Source organism: Idiotropiscis lumnitzeri, chromosome 2 (assembly GCF_059441095.1).
Source record: "Idiotropiscis lumnitzeri isolate Australia: NSW breed Sydney's pygmy pipehorse chromosome 2, RoL_Ilum_1.0, whole genome shotgun sequence".
NCBI lineage: Eukaryota > Metazoa > Chordata > Actinopteri > Syngnathiformes > Syngnathidae > Idiotropiscis > Idiotropiscis lumnitzeri.
The window spans coordinates 21,362,974-21,386,945 of NC_142392.1; the positions used below are offsets into that span (position 1 = coordinate 21,362,974).

Genomic DNA, 23,972 nt, shown 5'->3' on the forward strand with positions numbered 1-23,972 from the left:
AAAGTGTAAAACCCAACACCACTCTGGTTGATGACGGCATAAAGCTGTGGATCACATCACAGACCAATCACAGCAGTTTGTGTTCTCTTCTTCGGCTGTGGTTTGAAAATTTTGACCAAAATTGTTTGACCTTAGAGATTCTTTTTTTATTATTTGTTTACATTTGCTTTCATACATCTGTTTGTTTATTAATTCACGTTTTTCATCATTTTGATCATGATGAAATTCTGTCTTTCCACTGTATGATAACTCAACTGAGGCATTCTAATTGTGTACTTTTCCTCTCTGCTCACTGCTCCTCACCTTAGAAAATCATTTCAACCTAACTGCTAGGCAAACAAAGTTCAACGGGTTTCATTTAAAAAAAAAAACTGTTATTTATTGATCACAATTCTGACTGTGTTTTGAAACAATTTCCCAACCATCACAAATGTTGAACATGTGTACCGCCAGTGGTACATTCATTTTTAATTCTAAATGCTTTTCTCATATAGATTTAAAAAGAGAAGACCCTAACCCCAAACATACATATGCTGTTTTCCCTTCTGCAGAAATGTATTGGTAAACGTTTTAGACTTTATATATATTTTCAGTTTGTCATTGACGGTTGTCATGGTTAAGAGTGAATGCTGCCAGCATATGAATGCGTGCTTTACAATGAAAGATGGCAGTTATTGTACAGTGGAAACACTCATGTAATGCATTGGACCCATACTTTTCTCATCTGCCAAAATGAAAACATTTTATTCCATTGTCTTTAAATCTTCTTTTAGGGGAAGTCGAGTAAATATATTTCTTAACAATATGTTGCTCCCCAATAATTTAAAAACTATATTGTGATTAATATTGCATTTGTGGAATCTGGATTAGGCAGAAAATCCACCCATTTTTTTTTTTGTTTTATTCTTAGGGGGCTGCCGTTTTTGCCACTCGCTTTCGTGGAAAAATAATTATTGTCTCCCCAGCCCCCCAGATAAAAACATGTGATTTTTTTTTCTGATTGCCCTTTCAGGTGCCTAACTCAAATGTGTTTTCCCCTATTGTGCTTTGTATTCATGTATTTATGATCAATGACTTGTATTGTTCTGTAAGAGTAATCCGACAAAAAGGTTGAATCAAAACAGCAACATCACACATACTGGATACTAATCTCGTTGCACACTTGAGTACAATGACAATAAAGGGATTTCTAATTCTAATTCTACTCAGGTCAGACCACTTCATTGTGTTCCTCATTACTGCACACATTGCCCTGGGAAGGAGAACACAACCTTTGACAAGAATCAACGCTATCAGCGTCAACCTGTTCCTGAGACAGGTCACCATCCTGTCCTGCGTGAAATATGTTCTTGCACCGGTGCATAACAAAAAAAGAAAAACCTCGTTGACAACCATCTTGTTACCTGACCTCCACTAACCCCAGCTCTGAAGTGAATCCTCAAAATGTATCAAATACATATTTCTGACCATTTTTGTGACATGCTGTCACATAGGTATCATGAAGTTTGACTGGCAACATCCAAAAATAATAATGACAATAAATGCAGGAGCACCTCCCATCATGCGGAAAGAAAGTAAACCCCAGTCGTTTGGCTCCAACTGACTTTGATTCAACCTATTGTTGAAATACCTTTTTGTGGGTAATGCTATTTCATTTTTGTGCATTTTTCTCTCTCTGTATTCTTGTTTATCATTAATTAATGTATGATTGAAGTTGCAAAACGTTCGATGATTTTGTATTGTCTAATATACCTTGATGTGGTGTTTTTTTCAAAATTAATTCATTTTTTTGGGGGGGGGGTTCTTTAAGCAGTTGGACATTATAAATACTGGTGAAGGCAGACAGCCGCTCACATCTAGTCTGGAGTCTGCTCTGATTAATTTGTGTTTCATGCTATTATATGAAATAAATCCAACAGGACATGGTATGTGTATGCAAAAATAGTTGCAGTTTCGACAAAAGATGGGCCATTGCGTGTTTAAGAATGCTTTTTACTCCGCAAACATTTTCTCCCCTGGATATATGCACCTCTGCTTTGCATTTTCCTTTTCATATAATTTTCACTTGAACTTTTTTCCCTATGCAACATAGAATACATATATTTAAAATGTCATGACATAAAAAACTAATTGGCAAAAAAGTAGGATATATATTCTGTCTTACAAAACATAGTTATGCTTCATTTATACCTTGAAAAAAAAATCCATTATTTCATTAATTGTTTATTGCCGTCGGTATGTCGAGGACATTTGGGCTGATCACCGTGACGCAGGTGGCCATTTTTCATTCTACAGTTGACTGAGCAAGAGGTAGGATGATTTATCAGTTTAGACATACAGAAAACTCCTTTTGAACTTTTTGTATTCTGCAGTGTTCCCTGTAGAACACCATTATCTATTTATTAGTTGTTAGGGGTTTCCCAGCGTCCACTGGGAAATATTAGCTGGACTCTTAAAGCGCAGACACAGCAAGATATAATTTAACAAAGGTATTTATTATTACTACAAATGGAGAAAACACAAGTCAATCAACTATCAAATGTAACACCGACAACGACCAAACGAAAACCGCTGGTGGACAAACTCACACCAGGAAAGGGAAACTGACGACGGAACAAAAAGCGCTTGCAAAAGGCAAGGAATACAGCGAACATAAATTGCTTACCGCGGAAGGGCAAGAGAAACCAATTCGAGCGAGCGAGAACAAAAAGATAAAGATAAAGATGTCCTTTATTGGTCCCACAATGGGAAAATTTGAGGTGTTACAGCAGCAAAGATATAGATCACACAGAGTCGGCGGCGTAATGTAGCCGTTAATGTATAACATTAGCAGCAGACATTCATAAAAAGTATGCAAATATACACAGTATAAACGTATCTAGTGGAAGGAAACACTCCTAATGCCCGTCCATTATACAGAGGGGAAAACGCTGTAATGATAAAAACTACTGAATGATTGAAAATACTGCAATAATAAAAATATTGCAATGATAAAAGTACTGTAATGGTGAGAGTACTGAAATGATAGAAAAGTACTGGAATGATAAAAGTACTGTAATGGTAAAAAGTACTGCAATGATAAAATATACTGCAATGGTAAAAGTACTGTAATAGTAAAAATACTGCAACGATAGAAAAATACTGCAATGATAAAAGTACTGTAAAAGTAAAAGTACCGCAATGATAGGAAATACTGCAATGATAAAAGTACTGTAATAGTGAACGTCCTGCAATGGTAGAAATACTGCAGTGATAGAAGTACTGTAATAAGAATACTGTAATGTAAACAAAATACATCATTGGTCAATATTTAAGTACACCCTTGGCTGAAAGTCCAATAGTAGTTTATATTGCCTCCTAGGACTGCACAATTGCACTAATTCCCTCCTGTTTGTAGGCCTGACCCAATGTTCTTGTTAAAAAGTCTGACAGCAGTCGGCAGGAAGGAGCGGCGAAATCTCTCTTTGGTACAGCGAGGGTGTAAAAGTCTATCACTGAAGGAGCTGTGAAGTGTTCTCAGAGTGTGGGTGGGCTGGGTTGTCCAGCATTGATGACAGTTTTGCCGTCATCCTCCTGCCCCCCACTGAGTCCAGGGAGCAGCCCAGGACAGAGCTGGCCCTCCTCACTAGTTTGTCCAGTCTCTTTTTGTCCCGGCCCGAGATGCCTCCTGCCCAGGAGACCACTCCATAGAAGATGACTGGTGAAACCACAGAGTCATAGAAGTTCCTGAGGAGTGTTCCCCGAACGCCAAAGGACCTCAGCCTCCTGGGTAGGAAGAGTCTGCTCTGACCCTTCCTATAGAGAGCATCTGTGTTGTCGCTCCAGTCCAGTTTATTGTTCAGATGAACACCCAGGTACTTGTAAATTGAGACCCTCTTAACGTCTGTTCCCTGGATATTCACTGGTGCAGGTGGAGTGTGCCGACGCTTGCGGAAATCCACCACGAGCTCTTTGGATTTCCCAGCGTTGATTTGGAGGCGGTTCTGCTGACACCAGTCCACGAACCACTGCGTAACCCCTCTGTACTCCCGATCGTCACCGTCAGTGATGAGGCCGACAATCGCAGAGTCATCAGAGAACTTCTGCAGGTGACAGGTTGTGGAATTGTATTTGTAGTCCGAGGTGTAGAGGGTGAACAGGAAGGGAGCCAGAATAGTTCCCTGTGGCGCTCCCGTGCTGCAGAGGAGCACGTCAGACACACAGTCCTGTGTCCTCACGTTCTGTGGCCGGTTTGTGAGGTAGTCGTAGATCCATGTGATGAGGTGGTGGGCCACTCCCGTCTGCTCCAGCTTGTCTCCCAATAAGGCAGGCTGGATGGTGTTAAAAGCACTTGAGAAATCAAAGAACATGACCCTCACCGTGCCCCCCGCCTTCTCCAGTGGGAGAGTGAAGTGTGGAGCAAGTAGATGATGGCATCATCCACACTGATGCCAGGCTGGTATGCGAACTGGAGTGGGTCCATTGAGGAACTGACCAGGGGGCGCAGATGGACGAGGACTAGTCTCTCCAGGGTCTTCATCAGATGAGACGTCAGCGCCACTGGTCTGAAGTTGTTGAGCTCCTTCGGATGGGGTGTCTTTGGAACCGGAACCAGGCAGGATGTTTTCCACAGCTGGGGGACTCTGCCCAGCTTCAGGCTCAGGTTGAACATGTGCTGGACGATTCCACACAGCTGGTCTGCGCAGGATTTGAGGAGCTGGGAGCTGATCCTATCTGGGCCTGCTGCCTTCCTCGCCTTCATCTTCCTCAGCTGGTTCTTCACCTGAGATGTTGTGAGGAACAAGGCTGAGCAGGAGGAAGTGGTGGTTGTCTGATGAGGCTGGGAACTGGAGAGAGAGGGGGGAGAGAGGGTCTCGTTCGCAGTGGCAGGAGGGGTTGGTGGGGGCTGCAGCAGGGAAGCCTGAGCGGGGTCAGGCATCTGATCAAACCTATTGAAAAATAGGTTCAACTCATTTGCCCACTGAAGCCCCCCCTTCTGGGTCTTACCTGGTTGTCCGTGGCCTGAGATGGTCGTCAGGCCCCTCCAGACATCCCTGGCATTGTGGTTCCTCCATCCGCATCCTTGTAGGACTTTTTCCCCTCTCAGATCCTCCTTCTCAGCTGACGCTGCACTCTCTTCAGCTCGTCCTTGTTGCCTGACACAAAAGCCCTCTTTTTAACGAGCAAAAACGAGCAGAGCCTTAGCTGAAAACGGGGAAACACAAAAACGTCAACTGCAAAGTGCAGGGCGAGGAGTCTATACAATTCAACACTTGGGATCATGAACGTGAGCGATGCAGGAGAATATTCCGACGCTGAGTAGTCAGCGTAGGGGGCTTATGTAGTGTCTTAATCATTGGGTTGACGAGAGTCAGATGCGCGGCTGGTGGGCGCGTCTCTCCAGCCATGACGACATGAACCAGGAACGAGTGCTGGAGGAAACGCCCCCCGTCAGCTGAGAAAACAAAACAAATAGCATGGCATGACAGAACGGATCATGACATTAGTATGTAATTGTCCCTGAATCAGGTAGAAAACCGAATATGCCAATTTGGTTAACTTTAGCTGTGCTGTTCATGTTGACTGTAATTGATGTCAGAGTCGCAAATTTTGATTTTGGTCGTAGGTCTAAATTAAATTCATATTCTTTCACATTTGGCTAAAAAAAGGCCTTTTTTGAATATCTAATTCTGAATATTCATTTTCATTTAGCATTCATCCTTCATTAAGGGTTGCTAGCTAGGTGCCCACATGGCGATCGATAACTCAGACACAGTCACGTTGACTGTAATATGAATGAACACATATTTAAATATTCCATATTCAACACTTTTCCATAGTGATGGGTAGATGAGGCATCCTGTATCGTTTTGACACAGTGACACAATGTATTGTCACTGTGTTGCTGAATACTGACACCTGGTGGACTTGCAGGAAACATTTGACAGGGTCATCTGACACTGATCTGTTAAACTAATTTTATCCAATTCCATTGATTAGCGACGTGATGTGTTTTTATTAGTGGTGTCAAGCGATTACATTTTTTTAACTAATTAATCGCACAATTTTCAGTAATTAATCGCGATTAATCTAAATTTGTAAACATATAAAACTTTTTTTTACGGACTTCATAAATATTAACGAGTAAAATCTTGGAATTCATGTCATCAACACAAAGTACATTTCTATTCAAATACTTTTAATAGCAATTATTTTAAAAGCTTTCTCTTATCTTTGAAAAAAGTCCTCCTTCTCAACAAAATCAGCATTGCATTTCTCTTCATGCCCTTTGCACTAACATAAATAAAACAATCCAGAACAATTTAAGTACAAAAGGGCGATTACATTTTACATGAAATACTGGTAATACAAATGCGTGTCTCAACCTCATGTCAGTTAACGTTCAAAAAGTGCATGAGTCAATAGAAAACCCAATAATACAGAAGAAAGTGCAGTTAACCACACAAATGTGGGTTAATCCTTTACACTCAGCCAATTACTGAGGCATACCAGTCTGTTCACATTATCGGGAGACAGAGAAGCACGTTTCTTTTGAATGATGTGGCCTGAGAGTGAGAACAATCTCTCACAGGGCACTGTGGTTGCAGGAGTTGACAGGTATTTGCGTGCAATGGGTGCCAGCCTGCTCTCTCTGTGACCACCAATGTAGTGGACACCCCTCCAATTCTATTTTAGGCTCTGCTTTGTATCGGTCCAAACAATGCTGTGTGGACTCCTCTTCTTTCGTTCCCATCAAGTTGGATAGCCTTCTCTTTTTTGGGGGCTGTTCTGTCATTACATTGGCTGGTTGTTGTGTCATCAGGCCACGCAATGAAGCCCACACCTCACTCCTTTCATCTTTGGGGAGACACTTAAGATCTTTGAACCTGGGGTCAAGGGCAGTGGCGATCTTCAGCCAGGTGAGGATGGTGCTGTTCTTCCTCTGAGTTAGGTCTGCGGTAAATAACTTCTTGAACCTGTTGGAATTTAGCTTTATATCAATGTTAGAATTTAACTTCAACCCAATGTAAACTCAAATTAGTAATCTGACTCCAATTTGCGACCTTACCCAACTCTCACTCATCCAACAATATGCGCGCTCGTTCTGCAATAGAAAGGTATCAGGAAGCCGGCATTTTCACGCACAAAGTGGATTTATTCCCAATACAGATTTTCTACATGGCACTTGGGTCTCGGGTCCCTCTCAATACAACTCTACATCTCTCTTGCCACCAGAGAATGTGTTCTCAGAGTTTCCCAGTAATGATTCATACTATACAATACGCAAATGGAACAGAGTCAAAGGCATCCTGGCATGATTCTATTGGCTATGTGTATCCTGCAGTTAACTTTAGCTTGCTCTCATTGGTCTTTCTTCTCCCGCCGAATCCCGTGGTGGCTCCTCCCGGTTGTGCTATCCCCCGATGGCCGCTCCTTCATCCACTGCTCCCGGAGTCATCTCGTCTCGCTCAGCACCGTCTGCTTCTAAAACATTCCATTCCTGCACAACCCCCGCAACCAGTTTAGCTCCACCAGTCACACTCTCAGCATTTTACAATATCACATTTTCATACACTGGATGCACCAACATCTAATGAACTATGTTAAGATCAAACTCTTATATTCCTTTAATAGTCAATAGAATTCTTTCAGTGTAACCGAAGTTTAGACCATGCTAATGACAAGGCCCTCAGGAGAGGAATGCAGGAAGATTGGATCACAGCTGCACCACAGGAGGTGTGAACGAGACCCCTCTGAAACAATGGACTTCCATGCCGGGATCACAAAAGTGGCTCCTAGCAGTCTACCCTTTGTTCTGTTTAGATTGACTGCCATTTACATTATCCTTTAATCCCTCTCATGACCTCAGACATCTGAGGTCATCACTCGACCACCTTATTTTATTGTTAAACACAAGATAAAAATCACTAGCCATAAGCTACAACTCATCAAACAATTAGTAAAAGAATAAGAATTAGTAGAAAATTTTATTCCAGTAGAAAATTAGTAGAAAAGTTCATTCCAGTGGAAAATTCGTAGAAAATTTCACTCCTCATGGCCTCAGGTCCCTGAGGCCATCTTCCCATACTCACATCCTGGACTCCCGGAGGGCCACGGCTGTCTCCGCCTCCTGGGGGTCCTTTTGAGGGATCATCATGTACTGGCCACCCAGAGGGAGTGGCCCCAATGTGCGTTCTATTGTCTTAACAGTTAATGATCTGATACATGGAATACAGCAACATCCGCATAACACCATAATAGCGGCAAACACAGCAATAGAAATCAGTACTGATGCAATCAAGCTTTTATATTTACCAAAGATGTTTAACCAGTCAGAATACCAACTGGTGTCCACATCTGAGTGCTCCTTCATTTTGTTACTTAGCGTGCGCAGACCCTCCAATGCCTTGGTAAGGCGACCGTCAGGAGATGTATTGTTGGGAATCAGAGTACAACACTGATCCCCAAAAATACCACACACCCCTCCTCTTTCGGCTAACACCATATCTAAGCTTATTCTGTTCTGGAATGCCATAAGAGACGTGGCAGCCAATTGCTCATGCACTGCCTGGAGTGCTGAGGTGGTAAAATTCGCCAATCGTTGGACATTATAGTGGACATAATTAATCCGGTCCACATTTTTGTTTACTGTAACGAACAGGAAAAGGCTCTCCCATCCTGCCGCAATTTGATCCACCAATTTATACTCGTCAGGGATCCCTCTTGGAACTCCAATTGCATCTATATATGTGGGATATCCTGCATTCAACCATTCTTGCATGTCCCTTCTCTTCCTGTTAAGGAAGGGGATTCTTCCCCATTGTCCAACACCTTCCCACTCCATTTTGGCCAGATCTAAGGCTGTCACACTAACCGGCATGATCAGCGTTACCAGGGCGCACTTACCTGAGGCATTGGTGGTAAGCCTATCGTACAGCACTTTCTCTCCACACCACAGCCAAACATCATCACGAGCGAGAGGGATTCCTACTGGCAAAGACACATTTTCATTACACCATGACTCCTGGATATTTCCAATCCCAGGACCAGTCCCATTTAACTTTTAGGCAGGTGAACTTTTGTTTTGCAACTTGGGTGTCAAAAATAGGCTCTTTCTTTTTTATTCTCACATCATTCCATGGGTGTGTCCAATTAAAAATTGTCACCCAAGTGTTCACCTGTGTCGGTTGTTTACATTTCAGATTTAGCAGTAGTTGTTGAGTCTGTGTCAGCGTCTTACCATCATCTCGCTCTGCTCCATACCATACCATTCCATTACATGCTCCTTTCGCTCCATCACTTCTGTCATCTCGCATCCTATGTTCAAACGCCAACATCGTCCACACAAAGCACACGCCAGCAAGCAAAATAGTCAATAAGTTAAACATTTGCATCGTCATCGTCTTTGTTCAGACTCGAAAGTGTCTGACTTTGATCCAATTCATGCCATCTACACATTCCCTCTCTTGACCTGCCCATCCGGGCGGTCAACCTCTAAGCTCAACCTTGGCGGGCACAAATACCGGGGCGTGAGTTATGGTACCACTTTTGTTCTGTAGTTCCCAATTGGATGTCGTGTGAGGTTCTAGCCAGAACTCTAAACTGTCCTTACCAGCGAGATTGAGTCCACCTCCGGGAAAGCACCCGGAGGTTGATGTACGGAATGATGTCCGAATCCAGTGATGCTGAGTTCACTGAGTTCAAATATCTAACTGTGTTCAGAGATTACAAATTAAGCCTCGAGCTAACGCTCCAATTTTGACTGTTAATTGACAAATTTTTAAAGCAACCCAAATGAAATAGTAACCATTTATGCTTAAAATAAAAAATCCCAAAACTATAATAACGCAGATACCGAATTGAACCTCTATTTTTTTTTTTTTTTTTTTTTACGGGAAGAAAAGGTGCTCTACAAGACATAGACAGCTCCAAGACCGCTGCAGTCTTCACCTCCTATTGTCTCATGATTGGCTCAATCCACCTACAGGCTGTGCCCACACTGATTCTGTCAACTGGGGGAGGGGGTAGAGACAGTAAAAACAATCGCGGAGCTGTGGAGCCGAGTCCCAAATCAGTCGGGCCCTGGGTCCACAACACCTCTAGCAGAGACACACACAGAACTACCATTTCTGAGCGACCCTTCTCTGGAAATTTTGAAATTTAGTAATCTTCCCAAAACCAAAGAATTTGTAGTCGGTGCTGAAATATGATCTCCCAATTGTGACGCGGAGTATTCAACAACTATGGGGTCTAGATCTTTAGTATGATGACGCGCATCAATATTCAATGTGATTTGTGGCTCGGTGAAAGTAAACAATTCATACCATTTCCGCTGCTCAGGGACAAGGCACGCATGCGAGGCAACGCCGGTAGACATAACAAATATATAATTCTAATGCAAGATGTACTCATGACTAAATTTGGATGAATGCATTTTGATAAACCAAATCATGTTTGTGATCACATGTACAATGTGATATGTCAATTTGGTGAATTGAATGGGTGGGGGTTGCTACACCACACAGACAAGAGCAGGAACAGGGCATCCCTACCGCGGGAGAATGGAGAACCAGATTTCAGAGCTGCCCTCAAATGTTTCAGTTCAGTTCAGCCACTGGGAAGGAAGAGAGCACGACATATGCTTTCTCTGACGGATGTGCTCAGTCAAGTTCAGTCCCATCCGGGAATGCCACTCAAAGTCCAGTGTTCGTTCAGTCAATGGCGGTGACTCAGGCAATCTCGAGAGTCCACATGGCTCAGTGGGGGTTGCGGAAGGAGCTCATAGCTCGCCCCAATATCCAGCACCATCGAAAACTTGTCCATCCACCGTCCCCGGAATGCTAGGACCTGCTAGTCCTCGAACGCTGAAGCTCCGCGGGCCCCTGTCATGGAATGGGGTACGAGCGGGTTTGTGTCAAGTGCGTTGGGAGTGGGTAACGGTGGCGCCCCCTGCGCTGGTGGAGCTCTTTGTGACAGATATGGCACCGGAGGATGGCACATTCCAGAAAGTGGCTCGGCATGGACAGCTCATCACCCAGTGACCCCACACCCCGCAGCCAGAGCACACCCCACTCACAATCCCTGTCCATAACCACCCGTACCTCTGTTACCGCGGTCCCGACCTCGTTGACCGGCCTGCTTTGGACGCCAGTCTGCTGTGGCGCTGCGTCACCCGAACCTTGCCCAGAAACAGCAGAACTGGAAGGAGCAGGTCCAATGGGAGCCGCGTGCGTCGGTGGCTGCCTTAGCTGCTTCCTCTTTTTTAATATTTTTATCTCTCTTGGCCTCCAAAACCTGCAAGTACAACCATTTTTAGTCACGCTCCTTAATCCAATCCCATATTTTCCTTTTCTGATGTCGTGCAAAATCATGTACAAAATGTGTTCTACTTAGGCCGATTAGCATTTTTTCATTGATGGACTATTTCGCCTGATGTCTGCCACTGGAAGGTGCACGCCCTTGTGGACGGCCAACTGGAACAGCTGTGTAATGTCGACATTATTGGATGGGTCACTGCCGGAAGTCTCACTCCATTCACGTCTCGCCCTGGCCACATAGACCAGGCCTGTCTCCCCCTTCCCCACCTGAAAGACACAGCAACATCGACCCCAACGGGCCAGAAATATCTGATGCACGGCACGGCCAATCTCACCTGAGGTGTCCCCATTTGGCTGGTGACCATCATGCTGGTCAGCAGGTCTAGCCTCGGCTTCAAGTGAGGACAGTTCCTCCTAAGTAAATTTTTGTCCCGCTTGTAACTCTGTATAAACCTCTCTTAGTCTGGTGTCTCCTTTGTAGGAGATTTCAACCAACGTGACCTTTTTACGTGTCGAAAAACCAATGTTGACCTTTCTGCTATCTTCACAGCTGTGAGAGCTGTTACTAACACTTCCTTCCCCCTTGGGTAATTACAAATGTCTTATCTTCAAACTTCTTACACGCATCCAGTATCCTGGCTTCACTAATTTAGTGCCCTGCTGGGAGACAGAAAGATCCTTATCACTCTAAATTTGCGCCTGTCTTTTGTTTTCCTAACACTTTTCACATATGGTCAGCTAAAGTTGCTTTAACATCTATTTCCCATTTGTTCTTAAATTTGAGGTATTCTATAAGTTCTTCCAAACAGTGTTTTACAATGTCTTAGTCCTAAATGCAATGAAATAATATGGAAAATATTAGAGTAACATTGCATACATCCAACATAAGACAGCTGCTTGTAACCACTTCAGGGTCATTTTTGTCTGAAATATCTCCTCTACAACGAACCTACCCTTGCGTTAAGTGAGTAATTTTCATAAAAACAGTGCCACTAATTCGACATTACTTCAAATATCACTGCTGTGGTGCTGTATTATATGAAAAAGTCTGAACAATCCAAGAAATGTTTGCCCTATCCTTGACTGGGCGTGTGTTATCTAGTCGCGCATCCAATGTGAATAATCATCAAACCTGTGGGGCACATGAGCAGGCTAAAGCAACAACTATATTTTAATCTGTTCCGTGGACCCTAAATTAGAATATTTTATATCTCCCTCCTTGTTGAGGAGAACCTCCGGGATGGGCATGGTGAGGTGCTATATGAAGCGTTTTCCGGCCTTCTGGACACACAGGTCACATGTCACTTCAAACCTGTGGAGAGAGCTGGAGGAGTAGCAATTGCCAGTGAGAAGGGCCAAATTACCTCCATCCTGAAACTTTCAGTTTTGCATAAATTTTGTGTAATAACGTCAATCAACCATTCACTTGACGTTTGAATTTAATTACTCCAATCTTTCGCCAATAACAATTTGAAAATCAATACTTGGGAGTGCAATAGGGATTCAGGGTGATCAGGCCTGTCCGCCCATTGCATCCCTAGTACTGTAAGGGCTTGCTGGTGTCCTCAATCAATTTTCTGTTTCTTTCCTGAGGCCCGTCCCTTAAACATTCACTCAAACCACATATGCATACAAACACTTTTTCTTTCACACTTTCATTCCCCAAAAAGATACTTTCCAATTCCGCACAGAGACCCCTCCCTTGGCGCGTCCGCCTTGATTCCACTGAGATTTGTGCTGGCAATTCCTTAATTTTGCCTCAATTTAGCCAGCGTATGCCAAAATTTACAACTGTGGGTCTCTTGCTTTTCGCATTCACTCCCCGTGATGTTGTTTCTCCTCCCCTGGACGTAGCTGACGAAACTGCACCTGTGACATCAAACAGCTCATAGATGCGGATGTTAGCAGTCTGGTATTTATGGAATGCTGTCATGTCCTTTAAAATTGTCATGACAGCGTTCGCGTCGTACAGTCAAAATAAACATCTGTCTTCCACCTTTGTCACATTTAATACACATCAGTTAATAAATCATCTACAAAAATATTTAGTCCCACTTTATATTTGGTAAACCAATCTCCAATTGCTAGATCTTTCCCGTTCCAAAGATTTTTCACTTAAAACTTATCCCAAAACCATAATCCCTTTTGCTTAAAAATGAAAATTTTAATAAGATTGTCGCTGTTCTGCCGTTCCTCAGGTGTCCCCTGCATGTTTCAGTGTTCAACTTGCGTTCTAATTCCCTGCTAATTTGTATTTATTGTTAGGTTGAATACATATATTTTATCCCGTACCTTACTACACTAGCACTGCAGAAGAATTGCTCCACAATGCGATCCATGCTCGACCACATGGAGAAGATCTCAAGGAGAGGCAGATGCCCGAAGACTAGATCAACGTCCGCAACATCGAGGGGGGGGTGCCGAGACACACCTCCGAAACAAAAGGACTGTGACCTTCTTTCGAGAGCACCAAAAGGCATATCTTCCTTTTCAATCAGTTAACGACTGCCATTGATGCCTGCCCTTCCTCCCGTGTCTGAAATGTTCACATGTTCCTGCTGGTGCCATCCGTGAATCGTTATCTTTTGCATCTCAAACCATTCTGCCCCCCCCCCCAAGGTGACTACGGGGCCATTAATGGCGCCGTCGGATCGGGGGCGGCTCAAACACATACTGTTGCGAGTCTGGCAACTGTGGATAAATGCCTCTCAGACATTCCGTCTTTTCTTCCACTTTTTCAATCACTTCATCCTCTTTCTCTGACTTCCTCCCCCTACTTGGGAACGAGCATCTAACTTCAAAGAGCTGTTAACTCTTTGTTACAGCACACTCACATTTTACGATTACACCTATCTAATTTATATATTTGTCTGTATTATTGTTGTATTGAACTGGAGAGGGGAGCCCTCTAATCTCGTTGCACACTTGAGTACAATGACAATAAAGGGATTTCTAATTCTAATTCTAATTTCTAATGTGCATGTCTGTGAGTGTGTGTGTAATTATCATTGATACAAATACTGTATAAAAACATGATTAAAAATACACAAACTATTTACATACTCTCACAGTAACTTAAGAGGATTTTAATGAGTGAACTAAAATGGACAAACAAGGTGCTGGGAGAAACAAACAAACGAGGCCAGGTGCAAACATAACAAAGACAAACTAAACGCGACTAAACTGAATAAAATAACGAGGACCAAGGACCGTGACAAATACGGGGGGACGAGAGCGGGCGCATGAGCGAGACGAGAGCAGGGAGCGGCCGTGACAGTCCGCGAGGGGAAGCAATGATCCGACAATGAGTGGTTGGGATGAGGTGTTCATATAGTCCAGTAATCACGTGAGCCGATGGGGATCAGGTGTGTGACGGCAACGGGGAACAGGTGCGTGGCTAGTGAGGAGCGAGCGCTGAGGGGAAACGCCCCACTCAGCTGGCAAAACAACAACAAAACCGCATGCACACAAAAAATTAATTAAATGTTTCATGTATTAATTAAATATGAAATTAAATAAATCAATGTGTCATTAATTAAGTACATTACCATTATATGTAAAAATATTAATTTATAATTATTTCAGAATGACTATTGTATCATGGTGTATTTTTTTTATTTAATTTTGGCACTTCCATCCTCTGTAGTACTTCACTGAAGGCCTACGTGTTAAATGCACGGCCCGCCACTGCATTATTCAATATAAGCTTCCAAAAATGTGTTTGGAATGAAACATCAAAATAAGTGGTCTACCTCTTTGCGATGGATTTAAAACCGACAACAACAACCAAAAATAAATTACAAATACCAATTATTTTTATGTTCTTATGACCTTCATGTCCCACCGTTTAATTATGTCGTGGTCCGCGGCTTAGGACTGTTTTGCAGTTAAGTATGCATCCGACACTGAATGGCTTTTTTTAAGGACACTGCCACAACCTTTGGGCATTTTGAGGGACCGAGTTACGAGATTCCAAAAATGATCAACTGCACGCGATGTTAGACTCTCGTGGTTGTGAAAAAATGCTTCATGCGTGTTGATGTGGCAGCAGTTGCGTTTTGCTGAGTTATGTACGAGTTTTATGATATGCGTCACGCACAAGATTTCTCTCTCTCTCTCTCTCTCTCTCTCTCGGTGTTGTAAGAATAAAAATTAGAATTTAATGGCGGTCTGACGCGTGTCTTTTAAAGATGCTACAGTACATTTTCTCACTTTTATTCATATGATTTCGGTCCCTTCTACATTAAAAAAATGGATTGTGATAGGGTCGCTGTCCGGCCGAGGCCGGAGGCGAAGAGTGAACTCCACAAACGCTGACCACAAGAAGAGTTTCAGACCAGATGTTTATTGGAGCCGACAGAGAACAATCAATCCATACTCTCTCTAAGGTATGGACTAGGGAACAATATAGATTTAGAATTATATATATAATTACAAGCGCCGCGAGCGACGAGAACAGAAAACGCTGGTGGACCGAGTCGCACCAGGAAACAAAAACGAGATTTAACTTAAAGCGCTTGCCAAGCAAGGATAAACTACAAAGCGAGAATGGTCTTACCACAGAAGGGAAAGGAGAGTCCAAATAACGAAAACGAGAACCAAGGGCGAGCCGTAAAATAGCTGAACAGAAAAATATTATGAGCAAGCAAATCAAGACACGGAACAACATGGAGCAAACGTGAGCAGTAACTATGATCATGAGCATTGCAGGATAATTATCCGACGCCGAGCGATCCTCGGCGACGGCTTAAGTAGTCCCGGTAATCAGCTGGTGATGAGCGTCAGCTGCGCGGCTGGGCGAGTCTGCCCGGTGACGTGCGACGGTGAGCGCACGGAGGGAACGCCCTCTGCTGGACAGAGAAACAGACGGATCATGACAGATTGTTGCTCAAGACAAGTGGAAATTGTTTACAAGTATTTATTTTAGTATTCATGGATAGTTCCATTGTAATAGTGCAACTAGGCATAGTGTATAGTTTTTGGTTCAATTTAAAATGCACGAAACATTTACACACTTGCGCTAAACAATGCATATTGCGTTCATAGTGGGCTTACAGCACCATACAAACACACAGAGACGAGCATGGTAGCAACTAAAAAAAATAAAATAAAATTATTGAATCATATCAGGAACTGAAAATTTTGTTGTTAAATGTCAAAGTAGGACGCATTCAATATGCTCTGTTTCAGCTATTCTCCTTCAACACTGATATCTTAAAGTACACCTGGAAAGAAAAAATAATTCTTTTTTTTTCCACTTTCTCTTTCAGAATGGCATCAAATATCATAAAAGCAAAGGCAGTCGCAGTACGGGAGGCTGTTAGGGCCAAAAATTGGTCCCTCTCCACTGATGGCTTCCTCAAAGCCGTTGGGACATACCAAAATAAAACTGTTGCCCTCTGTGACGGGGCCACCATTTTCAAAATGGTGTTGTTTGAGAATTTGGCTTCCCAAGTCACAGAGGGCAACAGTTTTGTCTTTCTTAATTTTGGCTTTCAGCCAGGGCAGGAGTCCGCCCTTCTCACCCGGCCCAACTCAAAAATCTACGTTGGCGCAGCTATCGCGGTCACCGCTGCACTGGAGGAGCAGGCCAGGCTACTCATATTTCCTCCATCAGTGACATCATCTCCTCAGGAGGTGAAGGATTACCCTCGTGAGGGGATGGTGTCCTTGGAGGGGAAAATAGTGGATGTAAGTTTATTGCACGCATGCATACACAAACTTACAAATGTACACGCACACACACAAACACACACGCACGTATGCACTTACATACACTTGTGAACACATTAACATTCCCTCAGAATTAACCTTGCGTTCCAACCAGGGACAGCTACAGGATTTTTTTTTCTCTCCTGAGGCTAAAGATGGGCTTGATTGATTCAGATAGTGGCTGAGAAAATATTTTTTAAAATATATTCTAGAATATCACTTAACTGGGACTACACCGATTTCTGTCGGGGCTCGATCACCCTACATCCCTTGCTCCTATTTAGCGTCATCCCTGGTTCCGATGTCCTTCTGGGTCTACTTTCAAATAAACAAATTAAGCACCCCAGGCACTTGAGGCTTCAAAAGTCACTTTTATGGTTGACTAAAACGAAATAATCCAAAGTCTTTTTATTTCATTCATTCATATTACACATTCAAAAATTGGATTGGTGCCCAAGAAAACTGAAATATGTTCACAAGTGTTTCTTTTATTATTCATAAGTAGTTTCATAGTAATAGTTCAACTCGGCATAGTGTATAGTAAAGGATAATGTAATCCTGGCAGTCATGAGCTAAACACAGAGCAAAGGGTAGACTGCTAGGAGCCACTAGCATGACTTTTGTTGTCCTGGCAGGAAAGTCTATTGTTTCAGAGGTGTCTCGTTCACACCTCCTTTGTTGCAGCCTTGATCCAATCTTCCCGCATTCCTCTCCTGAGGGTCTTGTCATTAGCATGGGCCAAACTTCGGTTACACTTAAAGGATTTAATACATTTGTCTATTAAAGGAATATAAGAGTTTGAGCTTAACATAGTTCATTAGATGTTGGTGCATCCAGTGTATGAAAATGTGATATTGTAAAATGCTGAGAGTGTGACTGGTGAAGCGAAACTGGTTGCGGGGGTTGTGCAGGAATGGAATGTTTTAGAAGCAGACGGTGCTGAGCGAGACGAGATGACTCCGGGAGCAGTGGCTGAAGGAGCGGCCATCGGGGGATCGCACGCAGGAGGAGCCACGGGATTCGGCGGGAGGAGAAAGACCAATGAGAGCGAGCTAAAGTTAACTGCAATACACATAGCCAATAGAATCATGCCAGGATGCCTTTGTCTCTGTGCCATTTGCATGTTGTATAGTATGAATCATTACTGGGCAACTCGGAGGTAGAACACATTCGCTGGTGGCAAGAGAGGTGTAGAGTTGTATTGAGAGGGACCCAAGACCCAGGTGCCATGTAGAAAATCTGTATTGGGAATAAATCCACTTTGTGCGTGAAAATGCCGGCTTCCTGATACCTTTCTATTGCAGAACGAGCGCGCATATTGTTGGATGAGTGAGAGTTGGGTAAGGTCGCAAATTGGAGTCAGATTACTTATTTGAGTTTACATTGGGTTAAAGTTAAATTCTAACATTGATATAAAGATAAATTCCAACAATTTATGGTGACCCTGACGTGATGCATGAGAGGTAAAAGAAGTTTCAAGGGTGTCTGGGACTCCGAGGAAAGAAGAGAAGCCTGGGGCTTCAGAAAAAACCACAAGAGTCTGGGACTCAAAGGAAGCCTGGGGCTTCAGAAAAAACCACAAGAGTCTGGGACTCGGGCCTGGGGCCCACGTCCACACCAGGTGACGACCTGATAAAGAATAAAGGAGCCGCACATCCGACCGGCCTTCCTCTTGGGCCCACAGTGACATAAGGTAAGCAGATCCTTTTCAAATTCTGCATATTGGCAACGCTAAATTATAAGAGGAAGGCGGAGCGGAACGGCGTTAAAATATATGGTTAAATAAATAAATAAATATATAAATAAATAAGTGTAACAGTGTGGACGATAGTAGAGTAAAATCTGGGATTTACCTACTAGAATAGTTTGGAACTATTCGTGGTTAAGATACGATATGGTTAAATAAATAAATAAAATATATAAATAAATAAGTGTAACAGTGTGGACGATAGGAGAGTAAAATCTGGGATTTACCTACTAGAATAGTTTGGAACTATTCGTGGTTAAGATACGATTTAAAATATCAGAGTGGAAGCGGTGTGAATGTGAAGGCTAAAATTGTTCTGCGTAAGAAGTGTGTTTGGGACACGCATGAGTGGATTTTGATTTCAAGATGGCGAAGGAGAGGAAGTGTGATAGTGGTCTCGGGTCCCGGGTGTGGCACAGAGATTAAGGATAAATTCATAAAAATGAAACATAAAAAAGAGAAGAAAAACATGAAGTAGGGATGAAATAAGAAAAGAGAAAGAAAGAAAGCTAGAGAAAAGAGAAGAAATTGTGTCAGTGTAGAGATTGGAAGTTCAATAAGAAAAGAGAAAGGAACAATTAATGTTCCATTGAAAGGAGGATGATGAAACAGGCAGTATTGAATAAGGTGTGACTTGAACAAATGAAAAGGATAAGAATTAGGGTCTGCTGTAAGGAGGAATTGAAGAAATAAATATTTTATGTTTCATACTCGAGTTGATGGTCTTTATATTAAGGTAACTGTAATTAGTAACTGGAATGAAATGTACAGATGGAAATGACACGAGGAAAAAGAAGAGATTGGTGTTAAAAAATAAGAGTGAGAAAGATTTTACAGAAGGCAATGGGTAGAGGTGTAATCGTAAAATCATGAGTGTGCTGTCACAAAGAGTTAACAGCTCTTTGAAGTTAGATGCTCGTTCCCAAGTAGGGGGAGGAAGTCAGAGAAAGAGGATGAAGTGATTGAAAAAGTGGAAGAAAAAGACGGAATGTCTGAGAGGCATTTATCCACAGTTGCCAGACTCGCAACAGTATGTGTTTGAGCCGCCGCCCGTTCCGACGGCGCAATTAATGGCCCCGTAGTCACCTTGGGGGGGCAGAATGGTTTGAGATGCAAAAGATAACGAGTCACAGAGAGCACCAGCAGGAACATGTAAACATTTCAGACACAAGAGGAAAAACAGGCATCAATGGCAGTCGTTAACTGATTGAAAAGGAAGATATGCCTTTTGTTGCTGTGGCACTCAGTCCTTTTGTGTCAGAGGTGTGTCTCAGGCACACCTCCCTTGATGTTACAGCAATGGAATCCAGTCTTCAGGCGTTCGCTCTCCGGGGGGTCTCATCCATGTGGTCGAGCATGGTTCATGCTGTGGAGCAGTGCTTTTGCGATACTAGTGGAGTAGAGCATGGGGTAAAGTATATATTCAACCGAACAATAAATATAAATTGGCAGGGATTATGAACGCAAGTTGAACACTGAAACATGCAGGGGACACCTGAGGAACGGCAGAGCAGCGACAGTCTTATTAAAATTTTAATTTTTAAGCAAAGGGATTATGGTTTTGGGATAAGTTTTAAGTGAAGTATTCTATGAACATGTTGAAAGAAAATCTTTGGAACGGGGAATATCTAGCCATTGGAGATTGGTTTACCAAATATAAAGTGGGACTAAATATTTTTGTAGATGATTTATTAACTGATGTGTATTAAATGTGACAAAGGTGGAAGACAGATGTTTTTTTGACTGTACGACGCGAACGCTGACATGACAAGTTTAAAGGACATGACAGCATTCCATAAATACCAGACTGCTAACATCCGCATCTATGAGCTGTTTGATGTCACAGGTGCAGTTTCGTCAGCTACGTCCAGGAGAGGAGAAACGACATCACGGAGAGTGAATGCGAAAAGCAAGAGACCCACAGTTGTAAATTTTGGCATACGCTGGCTAAATTGAGGCAAAATTAAGGAACTGCCAGCACAAATCTCAGTGGAATCAAGGCGGACGCGCCAAGGGAGGGGTCTCTGTGTGGAATTGGAAACTATCTTTTGTTGAATGAAAGTGTGAAAGAAAAAGTGTTTGTATGTCTATGTGGTTTGAGTGAATGTTTAAGGGACGGGAGCCTCAGGAAGGAAAATTGATTGAGGACACCAGCAAGCCCTTACAGTACTAGGGGTGCAATGGGCGGACAGGCCTGATCAACCTGAATCCCTTTTGCACTCCCAAGTATTGATTTTCAAATTGTTTTTGGAGAAAGATTGGAGTAATTAAATTAAAGCATCAAGTGAATGATTGATTGACGTTATTACACAAAATTTATGCAAAACTGAAAGTTTTGGAAGGAAGATAATTTGTCTCTTCTCACTGGCAATTGCCACACCTCCAGTTATCTCCACAGGTTTGAGGTGACATGTGACCAGTGTGACCAGAAGGCCAGAGAATGCTTCAAATAGCGCCTCACCACGCCCATCCCGGAGGTTCTCCTCAACAAGGAGGGAGAAATAAGATATTCTAATTTAGGGTCCACGGTACAGATTAAGATATAGTTGTTGCTTTAGCCTGCTCATGTGCTCCACAGGAGTTATTATTATTCACATTGGATGCGCGACTAGATAACACACACCCAGTCCAGGATAGGGCAAAATTTTCTTGGATTGTTTAGACCTTTCCATACAATACAGCACCACAGCAGTGATACTTGAAATTAATGTTGAATTAGTGGCACTGTCTTTATGGAAAATTACTCACTTAACGCAAGGGTAGGTTGTTGTAGAGGAGATGTTTCAGACACAAATGACCCTGAATGTTATTCTGATATTTTCCATTGTATTGTAGTTCATTGTAGTTCGGACTAAGACATTGTAAAACACTGTTTGGAAGAACTTATAGAATACCTCAAATTTAAGAGCAAATGGGAAATAGATGTTGAAGCAACTTTAGTTGACCATATGTGAAAAATGTTAGGAAAAAAAAAGACAGGCGCAAATTTAGAGTGACAAGGATCTTTCTGTCTCCCAGCAGGGGCACTAAATTAGTGAAGCCAGGATACTGGGTGCTTGTAAGAAGTTTGAAGATAAGACATTTGTAATTACCCAAGGGGGAAGGAAGTGTTAGTGACAGCTCTCACAGCTGTAAAGATAGCAGAAAGGTCAACATTGGTTTATTTGACACGTTGTAAAAAGGTCACGTTGGTTGAAATCTCCTACAAAGGAGACACCAGACTAAGAGAGGTTTGGTTTATACAGAGTTACAAGCGGGACAAAATTTATTTAAGAGGAACTGTCCTCACTTGAGGCCGAGGCCAGACCTGCTGACCAGCATGATGGTCACCAGCTAAATGGGGACACCTCAGGTGAGATTGGCCGTGCCGTGCATCAGATATTTCTGGCCCGTTGGGGTCGATGTTGCTGTGTCTTTCAGGTGGGGAAGGGGGAGACAGGCCTGGTCTATGTGGCCAGGGCGAGACGTGAATGGAGTGAGACTTCCGGCAGTGACCCATCCAATAATGTCGACATTACACAGCTGTTCCAGTTGTCCGTCCACAAGGGCGTGCACCTTCCAGTGGCAGACATCAGGCGAAATAGTCCATCAATGAAAAAATGCTAATCGGCCTAAGTAGAACACATTTTGTACATGATTTTGCACGACATCAGAAAAGGAAAATATGGGATTGGATTAAGGAGCACGACTAAAAATTGTTGTACTTGCAGATTTAGGAGGCCAAGAGAGATAAAAATATTAAAAAAGAGGAAGCAGCTAAGGCAGCCACCGACGCACGCGGCTCCCATTGGACCTGCTCCTTCCAGTTCTGCTGCTTCTGGGCTAGGTTCGGGTGACGCAGCGCCACAGCAGACTGGCGTCCAAAGCAGGCCGGTCAACGAGGTCGGGACCGCGGTAACAGAGGTACGGGTGGTTATGGACAGGGATTGTGAGTGGGGTGTGCTCTGGCTGCGGGGTGTGGGGTCACTGGGTGATGAGCTGTCCATGCCGAGCCACTTTCTGGAATGTGCCATCCTCCGGTGCCATATCTGTCACAAAGAGCTCCACCAGCGCAGGGGGCGCTACCGTTACCCACTCCCAACGCACTTGACACAAACCCGCTCGTACCCCATTCCATGACAGGGGGCAGCGGAGCTTCAGCGTTCGAGGACTAGCAGGTCCTAGCATTCCGGGGACGGTGGATGGACAAGTTTTCGATGGTGCTGGATATTGGGGCGAGTTATGAGTTCCTTCCGCAACCCCCACTGAGCCATGTGGACTCTCAAGATTGCCTGAGTCACTGCCATTGACTGAACGAACACTGGAATTCGAGTGGCATTCCCGGATGGGACTGAACTTGACTGTGCACATCCCACGGAGGGAGCATATGTCGTGCTCTCTTCCTTCCCAGTGGCTAAACTGAACTGAAACATTTGAGGGCAGCTCTGAAACCTGGTTCCCATCCTCCCGCGGTGGGTATGCCCTGTTCCTGCTCTGGTCTGAGTGGTTTAGCAACCGCCACCCATTCAATTCACCAATTGACATATCACATTGTACATGTGATCACAAACATGATTTGGTTTATCAAAAATGCACTCATCTAAATTTAGTCATGAGTGCATCTTGCGTTAGAATTATATATTTGTTATGTCTACCGGCGTTGCCTCGCACGCGTGCCTTGTCCCTGAGCAGCGGAAATGGTATGAATTGTTTACTTTCGCCGAGCCACAAATCGCATTGAATATTGATGCGCGTCATCATACTAGAGATCTAGACCCCATAGTTGTTGAATACTCCGCGTCACAATCGGGAGATCATATTTCAGCACAGACTACAAATTCTTTGGTTTTGGGAACATTACTAAATTTCAAAATTTCCAGGGAAGGGTCGCTCGGAAATGGTAGTTGTGTTGTGTCTCTGCTCGAGGTGTTGTGGACCCAGGGCCCGACAGATTTGGGGCTCGGCTCCACAGCTCCGCGATTGTTTTTACTGTCTCTACCCCCTCCCCCAGTTGACAGAATCAGTGTGGGCACAGCCTGTAGGTGGATTGAGCCAATCATGAGACAATAGGAGGTGAAGACTGCAGTGGTCTTGGAGCTGTCTATGTCTTGTAGAGCACCTTTTCTTCCCGTAAAAAAAGAAAAAATAATAGAGGTTTAATTCGGTATCTGCGTTATTATAGTTTTGGGATTTTTTATTTTAAGCATAAATGGTTACTGTTTCATGTGGGTTGCATT

General features: G+C 43.3%; 1 protein-coding gene across 1 annotated transcript in view; it reads right to left on the reverse strand.

Moving 5' to 3' along the window:
- The window catches only part of LOC148341939 (uncharacterized), a 114,596-nt gene extending 102,381 nt beyond the window's left edge, over positions 1-12,215 (reverse strand). The window contains exons 1-2 of the mRNA XM_088288003.1: positions 12,202-12,215; positions 11,082-11,274 (exon numbers count right to left, since the gene is read on the reverse strand). Of these exons, the coding sequence (XP_088144129.1) occupies positions 11,082-11,274; positions 12,202-12,215 (207 nt within the window). The remainder of the gene's footprint in view (positions 1-11,081; positions 11,275-12,201) is intronic.
- Positions 12,216-23,972: the final 11,757 nt, after the last annotated feature.